Raw genomic sequence first — 12,164 nt, forward strand, 5'->3', positions numbered from 1 at the left:
CAAAGAAATCCGATTGCAGACTATTCCCTTCAAATTCTAATGGCAAGTTATCAGACAGCTGGCTTGACGCTGGCTCTCCAGAGATTCTTTCTACATTTAATGCATGATCAGGAGTATTCGTCATATATAACCTAGAGTTAGATGTGGAATATCAAGCAGTATTACTTTTAAGTCAGCTAGTATGGATTCAGCATCACCAATGTGTTTAGCTTCTACAGCAAAAGTCTTATATACTATGTTTTCAAAGCCTTTGAGCTCATGGATAGCAAAATATCATCAGAATTACAAGTATGGAAGCTCGAGATATAATCAACCATATATGATCGAGAGAAAGGAGTTCTACATACAAGAAAAAGTTCTTAGTTAGATAAAGCATAACAGCTCAACAAAGACGTGACCTATCATGCTCGAGGGAGTAGAGAGAGATATAAACATCTCACATCTCAACCTCCAAGTAAGCAAAGCATAAAAGGCTTGAAAAGTGACAAAGTAGCCATGCTCGATGAAAGAGGTCTAGATATACAAGTCTAAGAGACTACTATACTAAAAACCTATGAGTCGACCACAATCACTCTACTTGACCAAAACAATAACTCTACTCGACCAGATTGGGAAGAAAATGGGGCTTCACAAAAGAGTAAGACCCATTAAAGTCTACGGACTTCTTGAGTAAGACCTATGAAATTAGGCTTCACAAAAGAGTAAAACTTATTAAAGGGCAACTTATTCAAACGGCAAGACATCATAGGCAGTAGCTCGACGTACTAAAGCTCAGGATACCGAACACCTAAATCTCGAGTAAAAAACTCAATGGAGCAACGCATGCTCACTTCGATACTTCGATTAATGTCGTGTTCGGGGGTAGTCCCAAAAGAACTGAACACGGAGATTTATATACTTCAATTAACGTCGTGTTCAGAGGTAGTAATCCCAAAAGAACTGAACATAGAGATTTATATACTTCAATTAATGTCGTGTTTGGGGGTAGTAATCCCAAAAGAACCAAACACGGAGATTTAGATACTTCAATTAACGTAATGTTCGGGGGTAGTAATCCCAAAAGGACCGAACACAGAGATTTATATACTTTAATTAATGTCGTGTTCGGGGGTAGTAATCCCAAAAGAACCGAACACAGAGACTTAGTAAATAAATAGATTACTAAGTCAAAAGATGCTTACTTCTCACTATAAAAAGTAATTTAAGGTTCTAAAAACCAACAAAATGTACTTCAAGTGATAAAAAGGTGAAAACCATGATCAAGGGCAATCAAGGAATTTTACTACTAAATAAATTATAAGTGGATCCAGGGCAAGATCAACCAACAAAAGTGGTTGATCCAACACAAGTATTAATGCAAATATTTCACTCGCTGAACAACTCTTCACCTCTCGATTTAGCATATGACTTCTCAGCCACCGAAACATGGTGACTTCTCGAACAAGTATAGAACACTTTTTCGACCATAGAAAATGGTGGTTGATGAACCAAATCAAAATATTTCACTCTTCGACTATCAAAGATGATTAAGCAATTCCGAGGTCATCATAAAAGCCAAGGTCAAAGGTCACTCCACAAATTGTTAAGCCGCCAAGGCTATCTTCAAATTTGATAGAGCACAAATCAAGCCAAAATCTCTCAACTAGATTGAATCATGGTCGAAAGAAACTTAGTCCCTTGGCACTGAACACGGAATTAACGTGACCAAGTGACTGGGGGGCTTTTGTTATGGATATTTTATAGTAGACCTACCTAGGTCAACCAAAGAAGAACCGGGCCGATCAAACCTTGGTTGGACCACAAATTAAACGAAGGCACTAAGCAAGGTGTACAATTTGATCATATCCAACCTCCTTAAAGATAGAGATAAGGATTCCGATCAAGTCAGGTATTTTGAATTACTCTTAGAATCCAGATCGGACTCCACAAACTAAAATCCAAGTAATACTCTTTGGAGGATAAGATTTTTCTTCCCAAGAAGTTAGCATCAATTATAGAGTTCCATTCGAACTCCATTACTGCACAATTAAGGTAATCTCTCCTAAGGTCTATAAATACCCACACTTTCATCATTATCAGGTATGCACTCTTGAGTTACTCTCTGGCATTGAGAGCTCTACAAGCTATTTTCTTCTCCCTCGTTATGAGCTTCCACTAACTAGATCGTCGGAGACGTACCTCGACCAACCCATTGGAGCACGTTTTTTGCAAGAACTTTGCAGGAGAGGACGAGCAGGATTTCGTATCAACACAAACTAATTGAATGAAACTAAGATAGCAAATTGATCTTAATTGCCCCTCTCAAAACTCCTTGAGGCTAAATTTTGGCCCCAAGGGAGGATTAGGGTTAGATCAAACTCGCGTGTTTGAGGTGGACCAACCTGCTCAGCCCCACCTGGCCTGTCGACTATATAAGGAGATTATTTATTTATTTTATTTTTTATGCTTATATAAAGTAACAAATATATAATTATAAATTATTTTAGGGTAATTTTCATCTAGACCCACTGAGGTTTGCTCCATGTAATTTTTAGTCCAAATAAATGGACACTTTGCATCTGTCTCCCTTGAGGTATCCAATAAGATCAATCAAGGACAAATTATAATTTTTATGACCAACATACCCTCATATCTATTCTACCGTAAGATTTACATCATGTCGTTGGAAGATTAACCCCCCCCCCCCAACGCTTTCTTTAATATTTCCATTGTTAATGTCTGCTTGGTCAATTTCTATTTTCTTTCTTAGCTCTCAAGAACCAAGACCCATTTTTAAATTTTAAAGAGCATAATTTTCTGAGTTTCTCTTCAATTTTCTTACAGACAGGTGAGTTTTATTCTCGGTTTTAACCCAGAAGCAGTTCAGCATAATAGATAACGAGATCAACATTCAACCCTGTGCAAACCACAATGTGCATTTCTCTATGGAGTTTTTATAAAGAAAATCTTGATATACATATAGAAACCGCTACATTTCAATTCAAATGTGAATAAAATCCACTCATCGTCCTCATCTACCCAGAAAACCTAAACCCCCAATTTCCACTCTTTTTCTCTCAACTCTCAAATTCAGAACACAATGACATTGTTGGTAACATGGTGGGAGCTAGTTTCTCTTATCCTTCATCATCTATGGTTCATGATCACAGTGGAGCAATTGGGTTCGAAACTCTTTCTTCTTCTTCAATGAGGCAAAATCAGAAGCAGAGGCGTTGCGTAGTGGTCAAGGCTGAAACCATAAACCCAAAGATTAGAAAAACCGAAGAGAAAGTGGTCGATTCAGTGCTTATCAAAGAACTCTTGAGACCTCTAACCGCCTATTGCAGGTTTGCCTAGTTTCCCTCTTTAACATCTCTACATTCATATTGTATTTTATCGACTCTCTGTTTTCTTTCTTTTGCAAAATACAAAGATAGAAAAAATAGGAAGAAAGGTAATATTGATAAGGTATGGATGGTGTGTAGGTGTTGGAGATCGGGCACTTTCCCCCCTCTGCGACGGAAGCCATGTGAAGTACAACAAAGCAACGGGTGACAATGTTGGTCCTTTGCTCCTCAAGAAGCAGAAGTAGCTACTGTTTTTGATGAACAATAACCTATGGTTCCTCACCTCCTTTCTTCTCCAGATGAGTGGATTTTATTCAAGTAGGCATTAACAATGGAAATATTAAGACAAATGACTTTGAGGCATTGGGGGTTTTATTTTTCAACAACACTCTATGATGATTTTCACCGTTGGATTTAAATGTGAAGACATGATGCAAATCTTACGGTGGAATAGATGTAAGGATATTTTGATCATAAAAATCACAATTTGTCCTTAATTGATTTTATTGGATACCTCAGGGGAGGCAGATGGAAAGTGTCGATTTATTTAGACTAAAAATGACATGGACCAAACCTCAAGGGTCCAGATGAAAATTATCCATTATTTTATTATATTCTGATTAGGATCAGAATCAAGTTCAAGGCAAAAGTGTTGGTTAAATGTCTCAAGCTGGTTGCCAAACCCGAATGGATCAACATCAAGATCAGTATTCGGCTTTTGTATTCAGGATTAGGATTAAAGCCAGGGTTCTAAGAAGCATGACCCAAATAGGCCTTCGTATAACCATTAAAATGCTAAATCTTACTTATGAAACAAAAAGAGCAGAATCTGCTTGAAGTTCTCTAAAACTTGCCTTTGACAATGTCAGATGACTAAGAACTACCAATGCCAAATTACCAACATAACTCAAGCTCTTGGCACAAGGAACCAACCTTCCATGAAAGGAATACAAACAGAATGAATATGGGGATAAGAAAAGTTCAGCTATACAAGTTCAACTATTAAAAGCCTCGATTATTGGTAGGAGAGCTTTATGCTCTAATTTTATAAAAATTCCAAATTGATAACACCACTTAGACTGGGCATGAACTGAAAAGCCTCTTTGAACATTATCAGAGAAGAGAGAGAGAGAGAGAGAGAGAGAGAGAGGGAAAAAAAAGTGCCTTACCGACCAAAAATGACATAACAAAAATGCTATATTTTATACAAAAGCCACTCCAAGACTGATATCACTCATTTTCATTCTTCTTTTATAATAAAAATAACTTGGACTAGGTTTTCCTCCACCCATGGAGGACTCCACCATTTTTGGGTTTTAATATGTTCCAAAACGTCTTCCCCAGTACCCATTCTCACCCTCACAGACCACAAGTGAACGGGATCCCATTCACCATGTGTGAAAGGAAAATCAGGACAAATAAAACAAGGATGAGACCTTCCACTCTGTACAAGGTCAAGCACTATACATAATTTTCCAGCCACTCTCCCCACCTGAAATGCTGAAATAACTACCTTTGGTCCTCCACAACTGGAGGCAATTAGAGATTTAGAGCAACAAAATATGTGCATCAACTAACAAAAAGTCTCAGAGATCTTCAGGTTTCACGTCCCACCGAGTCTTGCGCCTTTTCTCACCTTTTGGACATTCCCTACCAATAGGCAGTCGTCTGAAGGAGTCATTGGCTCTGAGGATGATAATTTTAGCCTCCTCATCAGTACTGCTTATCCACCCATAACATGGATTCTTCCTGGTCTTACATAGAAGACCACCAGCAGGTGGCAGTGCTTCAATCTTTTCAAAAATTGTTCTTGCTGTATCACCAGCAGGTGGCAGTGCTTCGATCTTTTCAGAATCTGCCCTTTCTTCAGCCTCTCCTTCAGCCAGAGGAAGATCTGTGGCAAAGAACATAGAAGTACAACACCATGAGAGCCAAAAGATATAATAAGATTCATTGTTGATGGTAAGCATTGGCCGGCACCAAGAGGCATGTTGGTTAAACACCAAATTTCAACCTAAATAATGTTTATAATAGTTGTGTACGATGTTTATCTCAGAAAGTGAGGTTTGGATGGATACAATGGGTAAAGAAATTCTATGATTCATGCATGGCATGAAATCTCACGAAATTAAGGAGATTTCAGGTATCTGAAGGTCACCAAAACAAAATACAATGCAAAATGAACTTGAGTCAGTTGACTGAAATTTCGATGGTATTTCAGTGAAATTCCCAGCTTCAATTTCGCTGACTCAACTTCATTATCAATTGAAATAGCTTCTCATTTATGTCAATTTACATGTTTATATTTATTAAACACAACATTCAATTTCATCCACATACAACCGAGCATGTGCAGATCAAGAAGACTAAATTGTGTTATCTCTTAGGAAAAAAATAACCTAGGAAATGTGTTAATTGGCCCCAGAATAGGCTGTCCACTAAAAACCAGGCCAAAATCAGCTTTAAACCCCACTGAAACCACGCACAATGTTGTACCAGGTTCTACTGAAATTTCGGTGTCTTGACCTGGTCGAAACACCGAAACAGAATAAGTTTCGAACCTTGGATTTGTATAATGTAAGCTGGCATGACCAAGAAGTTAAGAGGATTGGCATAATCACCTCTCTCTGTTTCTGCAGCAGTATGTGGATAACCAGTCTCCATTTCTTCTCTGGTTTGGGGATCACTTTGCTCCATTTCCTGTTCAGTTCGCATACTGGGGGTTGGTATTGCATCAGCTTCCTGTGATTCATCCTTCTGAGAGCATAAAACAGCAAGAATGTCAGCAAATGCAATTGCAAGAAAAGCTTCAAAGCAAATCCATCGATGCCATTCCAAGTGAAGATTCCATCATTTGGTAGTTAAACATGCAAATATGCTTAAAGGGAACAAATAGGGGGGGAGGGACAGAGACCTGAATCATGTGGATGAGAATAATGACCATTAAACATTTGGAATCCTGATACTTCAATAGTCGTAAAAGCACTGAGAGGTTTTCTAGCCTGTGCTGCTTCAAATTGAGGTAGGAGGCTTTAAATTTTCAATTTTACTTTTGAGTTAGTGAACTTACTGTAAAATGATCTTCATCAGTTCATCGTAAGATTGACTCATGATTTTTTTTAGGATGCATTTGAGGATTTAGATGAGTTTCGAACCCAATTCTATGTTTATAAGTTCAACCACTTTTTGTTATCTGAGGTTGTTTGAAATTTTTTAAGAGGTTGTATGGTCAAAATTTGGACCTTACGTAAAATATTTTGGAGGTATGTTAAGCCCCAAAAAGTGATCTTTAGACTAAAAAATTGATCCTAAAGTCATACTATGAGGAACCCACTAATCGACAAACGAAATATCAATTAATAATACTAGAACTATTACAAGAGAAGAAAATAACAAGACAATCTAGTTATAATGATGCCAGTCACCCCCAACAGAAATATGTCGCCCTCAGCCACAGGCTGTCCAAGACACTCATAAACATTCACTATCCTCTCCTCACATCTCCCTCCTATTTGTAACCCACCAACCAGTAATTGGTTATAGTAACCCCCTCTCTCCTCCACATGCCATGATCACAGGGCCCTAATACTGCCAGCCCCTTGAAATTCACCTTGTCTTTAAGGTGAGGGAAAGTCAGAAGCTCAGTCTTACTCTTCACATGCTTACTGCACGACCATGCCGATTCAGTTTCCTCAGGAGCAGACTTTCCAGGAACTGTTCCTCCCAGGACTTCTGCGAGTAAGCATAAACTGGTAGATCAATGGTTGCTCCAACAGGTTGAAACTCCTTGTCACACTTACGAGTCCATGTGCTCGTGAAATCTTGGAGTAGCTTTTTGAAAGATTCATGCGCACGAAAAAAATCCTGAATTGGTCCACAAAAGCATTATTATCCGCCAGGGTTCTTGGTGATTCTTGCAAGCATTGCCTCCAAAGCAGTCAAATCTTCCAGGCCAGCATTATGGTGAAGCTTGTTTTGTATTGTCTGCTCAATTTCCTGCTTGAGATCATGTGGAATATCATTCCGATGAGCAATATCTTGTATTCGCCCAAGAGGGATGGATGCAGTGAAATCTGACTTGAATGATGGTAAACAAGGATGAATCTTCTGAATGCCAAAAATGTACAGAGGTGAAGCATCTTCCATGTAAGAAATTCTTTCAAGTTCATGAAAGATAAGCCTAGAAATTTCAGCCTGCTTGTTTGACCTATGCTGACCTCCACCTTTAAAGCACAAAATCTGTCCTGTGTTTATCCATTTCAAATGTATCGCAGAATATATGAGAGCTTCTAAGTATCCCTATTTTCTAGGCCTCCTACAAGCAGCTCACGTACAACCTCTAGCATGAGAGGGGTGAGAGAGGGATTCCATCAAAGAGATGAATCCTTTACCACCACCATCTTTGAGGGTTTTCCGCCACCGCCATCAGCTCCTGGGGATTCTGGTTTGCAGATCCGGTCATTGTGATGAAGGGGGAAGAAGGATACCCCTGCTTTGCTAGAGGCAGACCTGTAAATGTGCAGTTCTGTCAAACCAGCAAGCCCCCTTCTGCGATCAGCAAGCGACCCTTCTCCACCTTAAGTTGCTGCGCAACCTGGTGCAAGAGCTTGGTCTGAAGGTCCCGTCGATTTTGGGTTCTGCAGGACTGTATCTGTATTTTCCTTCAATTTGATCTGGACTGCAAGTCAGTTCTTGGCCAACTGCATTAGTTGGTGTTGTGAAGTGTTAATATTCCAGGGGCTTTGCTTTCTTTTTACAGATGTTTAGGACACGAGAGTATTACGTATTTGTTATTGGGGGCACATTATTCATTTGGTGGTTTGTATATAAGCTTCTTTTAGAGGTTTAGGAGAAGCAACTATTCATTCATTCTCTGTTTCGTTCAAGTGAGAGAGGCTTGCTCTCTGGTGTGTTTGACGGCTAGGTTTCTGGTTTCCTTTTGATTTGCTCTCATATGCATGGTGTTGATGGAGTTTCTTGGCTGCATCTTGTATGGAAGACATTGGTTCTTAGTTGTTTTTCGTCCATGGTGAAGAGTACAGCAGGTTCTTGAGATTCAAGGTGTTTTCTAACCTTGTCTGTTGTTGTACTTCCTGGTTTATGCATTTGGGGCTTGTGAGGGTAGATTCCTAGTGCTGTAATCCTTCTCCCTAATATTGATTAGAGCAATGCCTGATGAGTCTTAGTGGCCATCCTTGGATGTAGGTCTTACGACCAAACCAAGTAAATCCCTCTGTCTCTTGTTATCTTGTTGCTTCTTATTTGATTCTATCTATTCCGCTGCGTTATCAGGTACTGTTTCTTAACAGATCGGCATCAAATCCATGTTGTCTTGCAAGTACCTTGTTTGATTTGTTCTTATATGTATCTGATCATCTTATTGAGTCACTCTATCTGTATTTCTTGTTGATTCTTGCATTTTTATTTCAAGAATTTTTTTGTTTCGGTCACTGCATCTTGAAACCCTAATTTCCCCCTAAAACCTAATTTCGGATTTTATCAAATTACTTTTAGGGCTTTTATTCCTAGCCCTAATTGAAGGGGTTTGCACCAAAAACCCCCAATTTTTGGTGAAATTTTGTGACCTATTGACCCAGATTTGTTCACTTATGGTTTCAGTTGTTTGAAATCTAAGTTCTATTGTGTCTAGATCTTTTAGACATTATTTCTTCTTCTCTAATTTGGGGCTTTTGCATTTTATATGCTATAGTTAAGAAATTGGTGTTTGAAATAATCTTATAATCTGAAATTGATTATGTATCAGCTTCTGTTCATGTCTTTTTATATTCTATGATTAGAAATTGTTCCTTCCTAGTTGATCTGTGATCTTTATTGTTGATTTAGTTAGTCTGAAAAATTAGTTGTTCACTCAAATTGCAATTTACTCTCTCTAGATACTCTGAAACTTGAATAAGTTCTAAAATATATTGTTCCTCTGAAATTATTTTTAGAACTATTCTCTATTCTGTTGTTGTCTAAATTAGTGGTATAAAGTTCTAATTTAGTTTCTTTTATCCTTGTCATGGCTCCTACTCGATATGAATTGGAGAAATTTGATGGGAAATGCGATTTTTTGGTTTGGAAGAACAGGATGCATGCCATCCTTGTTCAAAATCACTATCATAAAGCCCTTAAGGGGGATAAGGACCTTCCATAAGCAAGATATAACACTCTAATCTTGCACCTTAGCAATAGTGTAATAAGAAGGGTAAGAGACTGTAGTACTGTAGCTGAGGTTTGGCTAAAACTTGAACAACCATATATGACTGCTTTTGTTCCTAATATTAGTTTATTGGAAGAACAATTATTTAGTTTCAAAATGGATGCACTTAAGTCTCTCACTGATAATGTATAAGAGTTTTACAAATTATCTTGTGATCTTGCTGACTTAGATGAGGAATTGACTGATAACACCCTTGCTGTTCTACTTTTAAATTCTTTATCTGATTCACATGTTGGTGTGAAAAATGTTATCAAATATGGTAGGAAGTCTATAACCCTAGATGATGTAATGGAACCATTGAAAATTAGGGATAGTGTTAAAATCTAAAAGGAAAGGTAAACAAGTAGTGAGGGGTTGTTTAATAATTTTGATAATAAGAATGGTTTTGAAGTTGAGAGGAAGTTCAATAAAAATAAGAAAAAGAAGAAGTTCGTGGGAAAGAACAATAATGCCAATAATAACCAAAATAATAATAATAATAAAAATAAAAATAAAAGGGTTTGTTATTATTGTAAGAAAGAGAGACATATAAGAAAATATTATAGAGAAAGACTTCAAAAGAAACAAAATGAGAATGGGATTGAGAGGATGGAGGCCACAAATATGGTTAATGTTACAAGTGATGCACTTGTAGTATACCCTAATGGTAACCTTGATCATTGGATCTTATATTCAAGTTGCACCTTTCACATGACTCCTAGTGGTTTGTCACTTTTAAGCATATTGAAGGTGGTAAAGTGTTAATGGGGAATGATAAGGCATGTGATGTTGTGGGGACAGGGTGTCTAAGACTTAAATTGAATGATGGGAATGTTAAAGACCTTGAGCAAGTTAGGCATGTGCCTAAACTTGGAAGAAACTTGTTGTCCTTGAGTCAACTAGACTCTAGGAGTTTCCAATACTTCTCTAAAGAGGGTTGCCTTTGGGTTATAAAGGGTAGCAATGTCATTTTGATTGCTGATTTGGAAAATGGGTTACATTTCTTGAATGAGAGTGTGGTTTTAGAGGCTCCTTTGTCTCTAGTGAAGTATTAAGTAAGGTGGAGTTATGGCATAAAAGATTAGGCCACATAAGTAGTACAGGCCTAGGGCACTTGTGTAAAAGTGGCCAAATTGACCTTAAAAAGTTTTAGTTCTCTAAATTCCTATGATGTGTGTGACATGGGTAAACTCCACAAGACTAAGTTCCCCCACTCCACTTATAAGACTTCATAAACTCTAGAATATATACATTCTGACATTTGGGGAAGCCCTAATGTACCTCCATCTCTCGTGGGTGTCCATTACTTCTTGTCCATAAGTGATGATTATTCTAGGAAAACTTGGTTATACTTTCTTAGAGATAAATCAGGTGTGTTTGATAAGTTCCTAAAATGGAAGACCTTAATTGAGAACCAAACTAAAAAGAAAATCAAGAAATTAAGGACTGATAATGGACTTGAATTTTGCAATGATAAATTTTTGGATTTTTGCAAAGAATATGACATCACTAGACATGGAACATGCACATAACCCCCCCCCCCCCGGCGCAAAATGGAGTAACTAAAATAATGAATAAAACTATTATGGATAGGGTGAGATGTAGGTTGATAGAATATCTAGGGAAGAAATTTTGGGCTAAAGCTGCAAGTACAACATGTTTTGCCATAAATAAGTCCACTAATTCATCCATTAACTTTGAAACACCTGATTTTAGGTGGAGCAATACTAAATGTGATTATAACACTTTAAGATCTTTCGGGTGTGTGGCTTCTGTTCACCAAAACAAGGGGAAATTTGACACTAGAGGTAGGAAATGCATTTTCCTAGGTTATCCCTTAGGGGTGAAAGGGTATAGGTTTTGGTGTTTACAGGATAAGAAGGTGACTATTAGTAGGGTTGTGAAATTCAATGAGCTAGAATTTGTTAAACCTAGATCCTCTAGAGGTGTTCCCAACTCCCAAGACTTAGATAAGAGTTTTTTTGAGGTGGAGTGATAAAACCCTACTAATACTTCCCAAAATCAATACAAGAATTGCAAGATAGACTCTGGTTTCTATGGTGCCAGTCACCCCCACACCTCACAGTGGTGTCCCAAGAACTCTCATAAAACATTCCATATCCTCTCCACTCACTTGTTCCTCTATTTATAACCCTCAATTATCCCTAACTAACCCTCATTCTCTCACTCTTCTCCCTCTATTTATTATCTTAACTAACCCTAACTAACCTTCATTCCACCTGGCCTCATCCTAGGGTCCTAACATGGAGTTTGAAGAGAGACCTAATAATGAGCTTGGTATCCCTGATCCCATTGATTTAAATGAGGACTTATGTTCTAGTGGTGACCCCATGAATGTCAAAGAAGAAATTGAGGAAGTGTGTACCTTAGACAATTATGTTTTGGCTAGATATAGGACTAGGAGGATGTTAGGAGACCCTCTAGGTATGCCAATGTGAGTAAGGAGTCTAGTTCAGCATCTAACCTTGTTTCTTATGCCTTTAGTGTCATTGACCCGCTTGAGGGGTGTAAGCCTAGGAGTTATAGAGAGGCTCTTGAAAGTGTGGACAACAAGCTTTGGCTTGCTGCCATGAGTGAAGAAATGGATTCCCTAGCTAAGAATTATACTTGGACAC

The 12,164-nt window shown here is 38.1% G+C and overlaps 1 protein-coding gene across 2 annotated transcripts in view; it reads right to left on the reverse strand.

The window, feature by feature from the left end:
* Positions 1–4,486: 4,486 nt before the first annotated feature.
* LOC149023852 (uncharacterized) overlaps positions 4,487–12,164 on the reverse strand; it is a 35,889-nt gene continuing 28,211 nt past the window's right edge. For both annotated transcript variants that reach the window (XM_089142852.1, XM_089142851.1), the window contains 2 exons: positions 5,948–6,083; positions 4,487–5,220 (listed from right to left, as the gene is read on the reverse strand). In XM_089142852.1, coding sequence (XP_088998978.1) covers positions 4,913–5,220; positions 5,948–6,083 — 444 coding nt within the window. In that variant the 3' untranslated portion in view covers positions 4,487–4,912. The remainder of the gene's footprint in view (positions 5,221–5,947; positions 6,084–12,164) is intronic.

This window comes from Hakea prostrata, chromosome 2, assembly GCF_041222555.1.
Source record: "Hakea prostrata isolate BN-2017 chromosome 2, UWA_Hpros_2, whole genome shotgun sequence".
NCBI lineage: Eukaryota > Viridiplantae > Streptophyta > Magnoliopsida > Proteales > Proteaceae > Hakea > Hakea prostrata.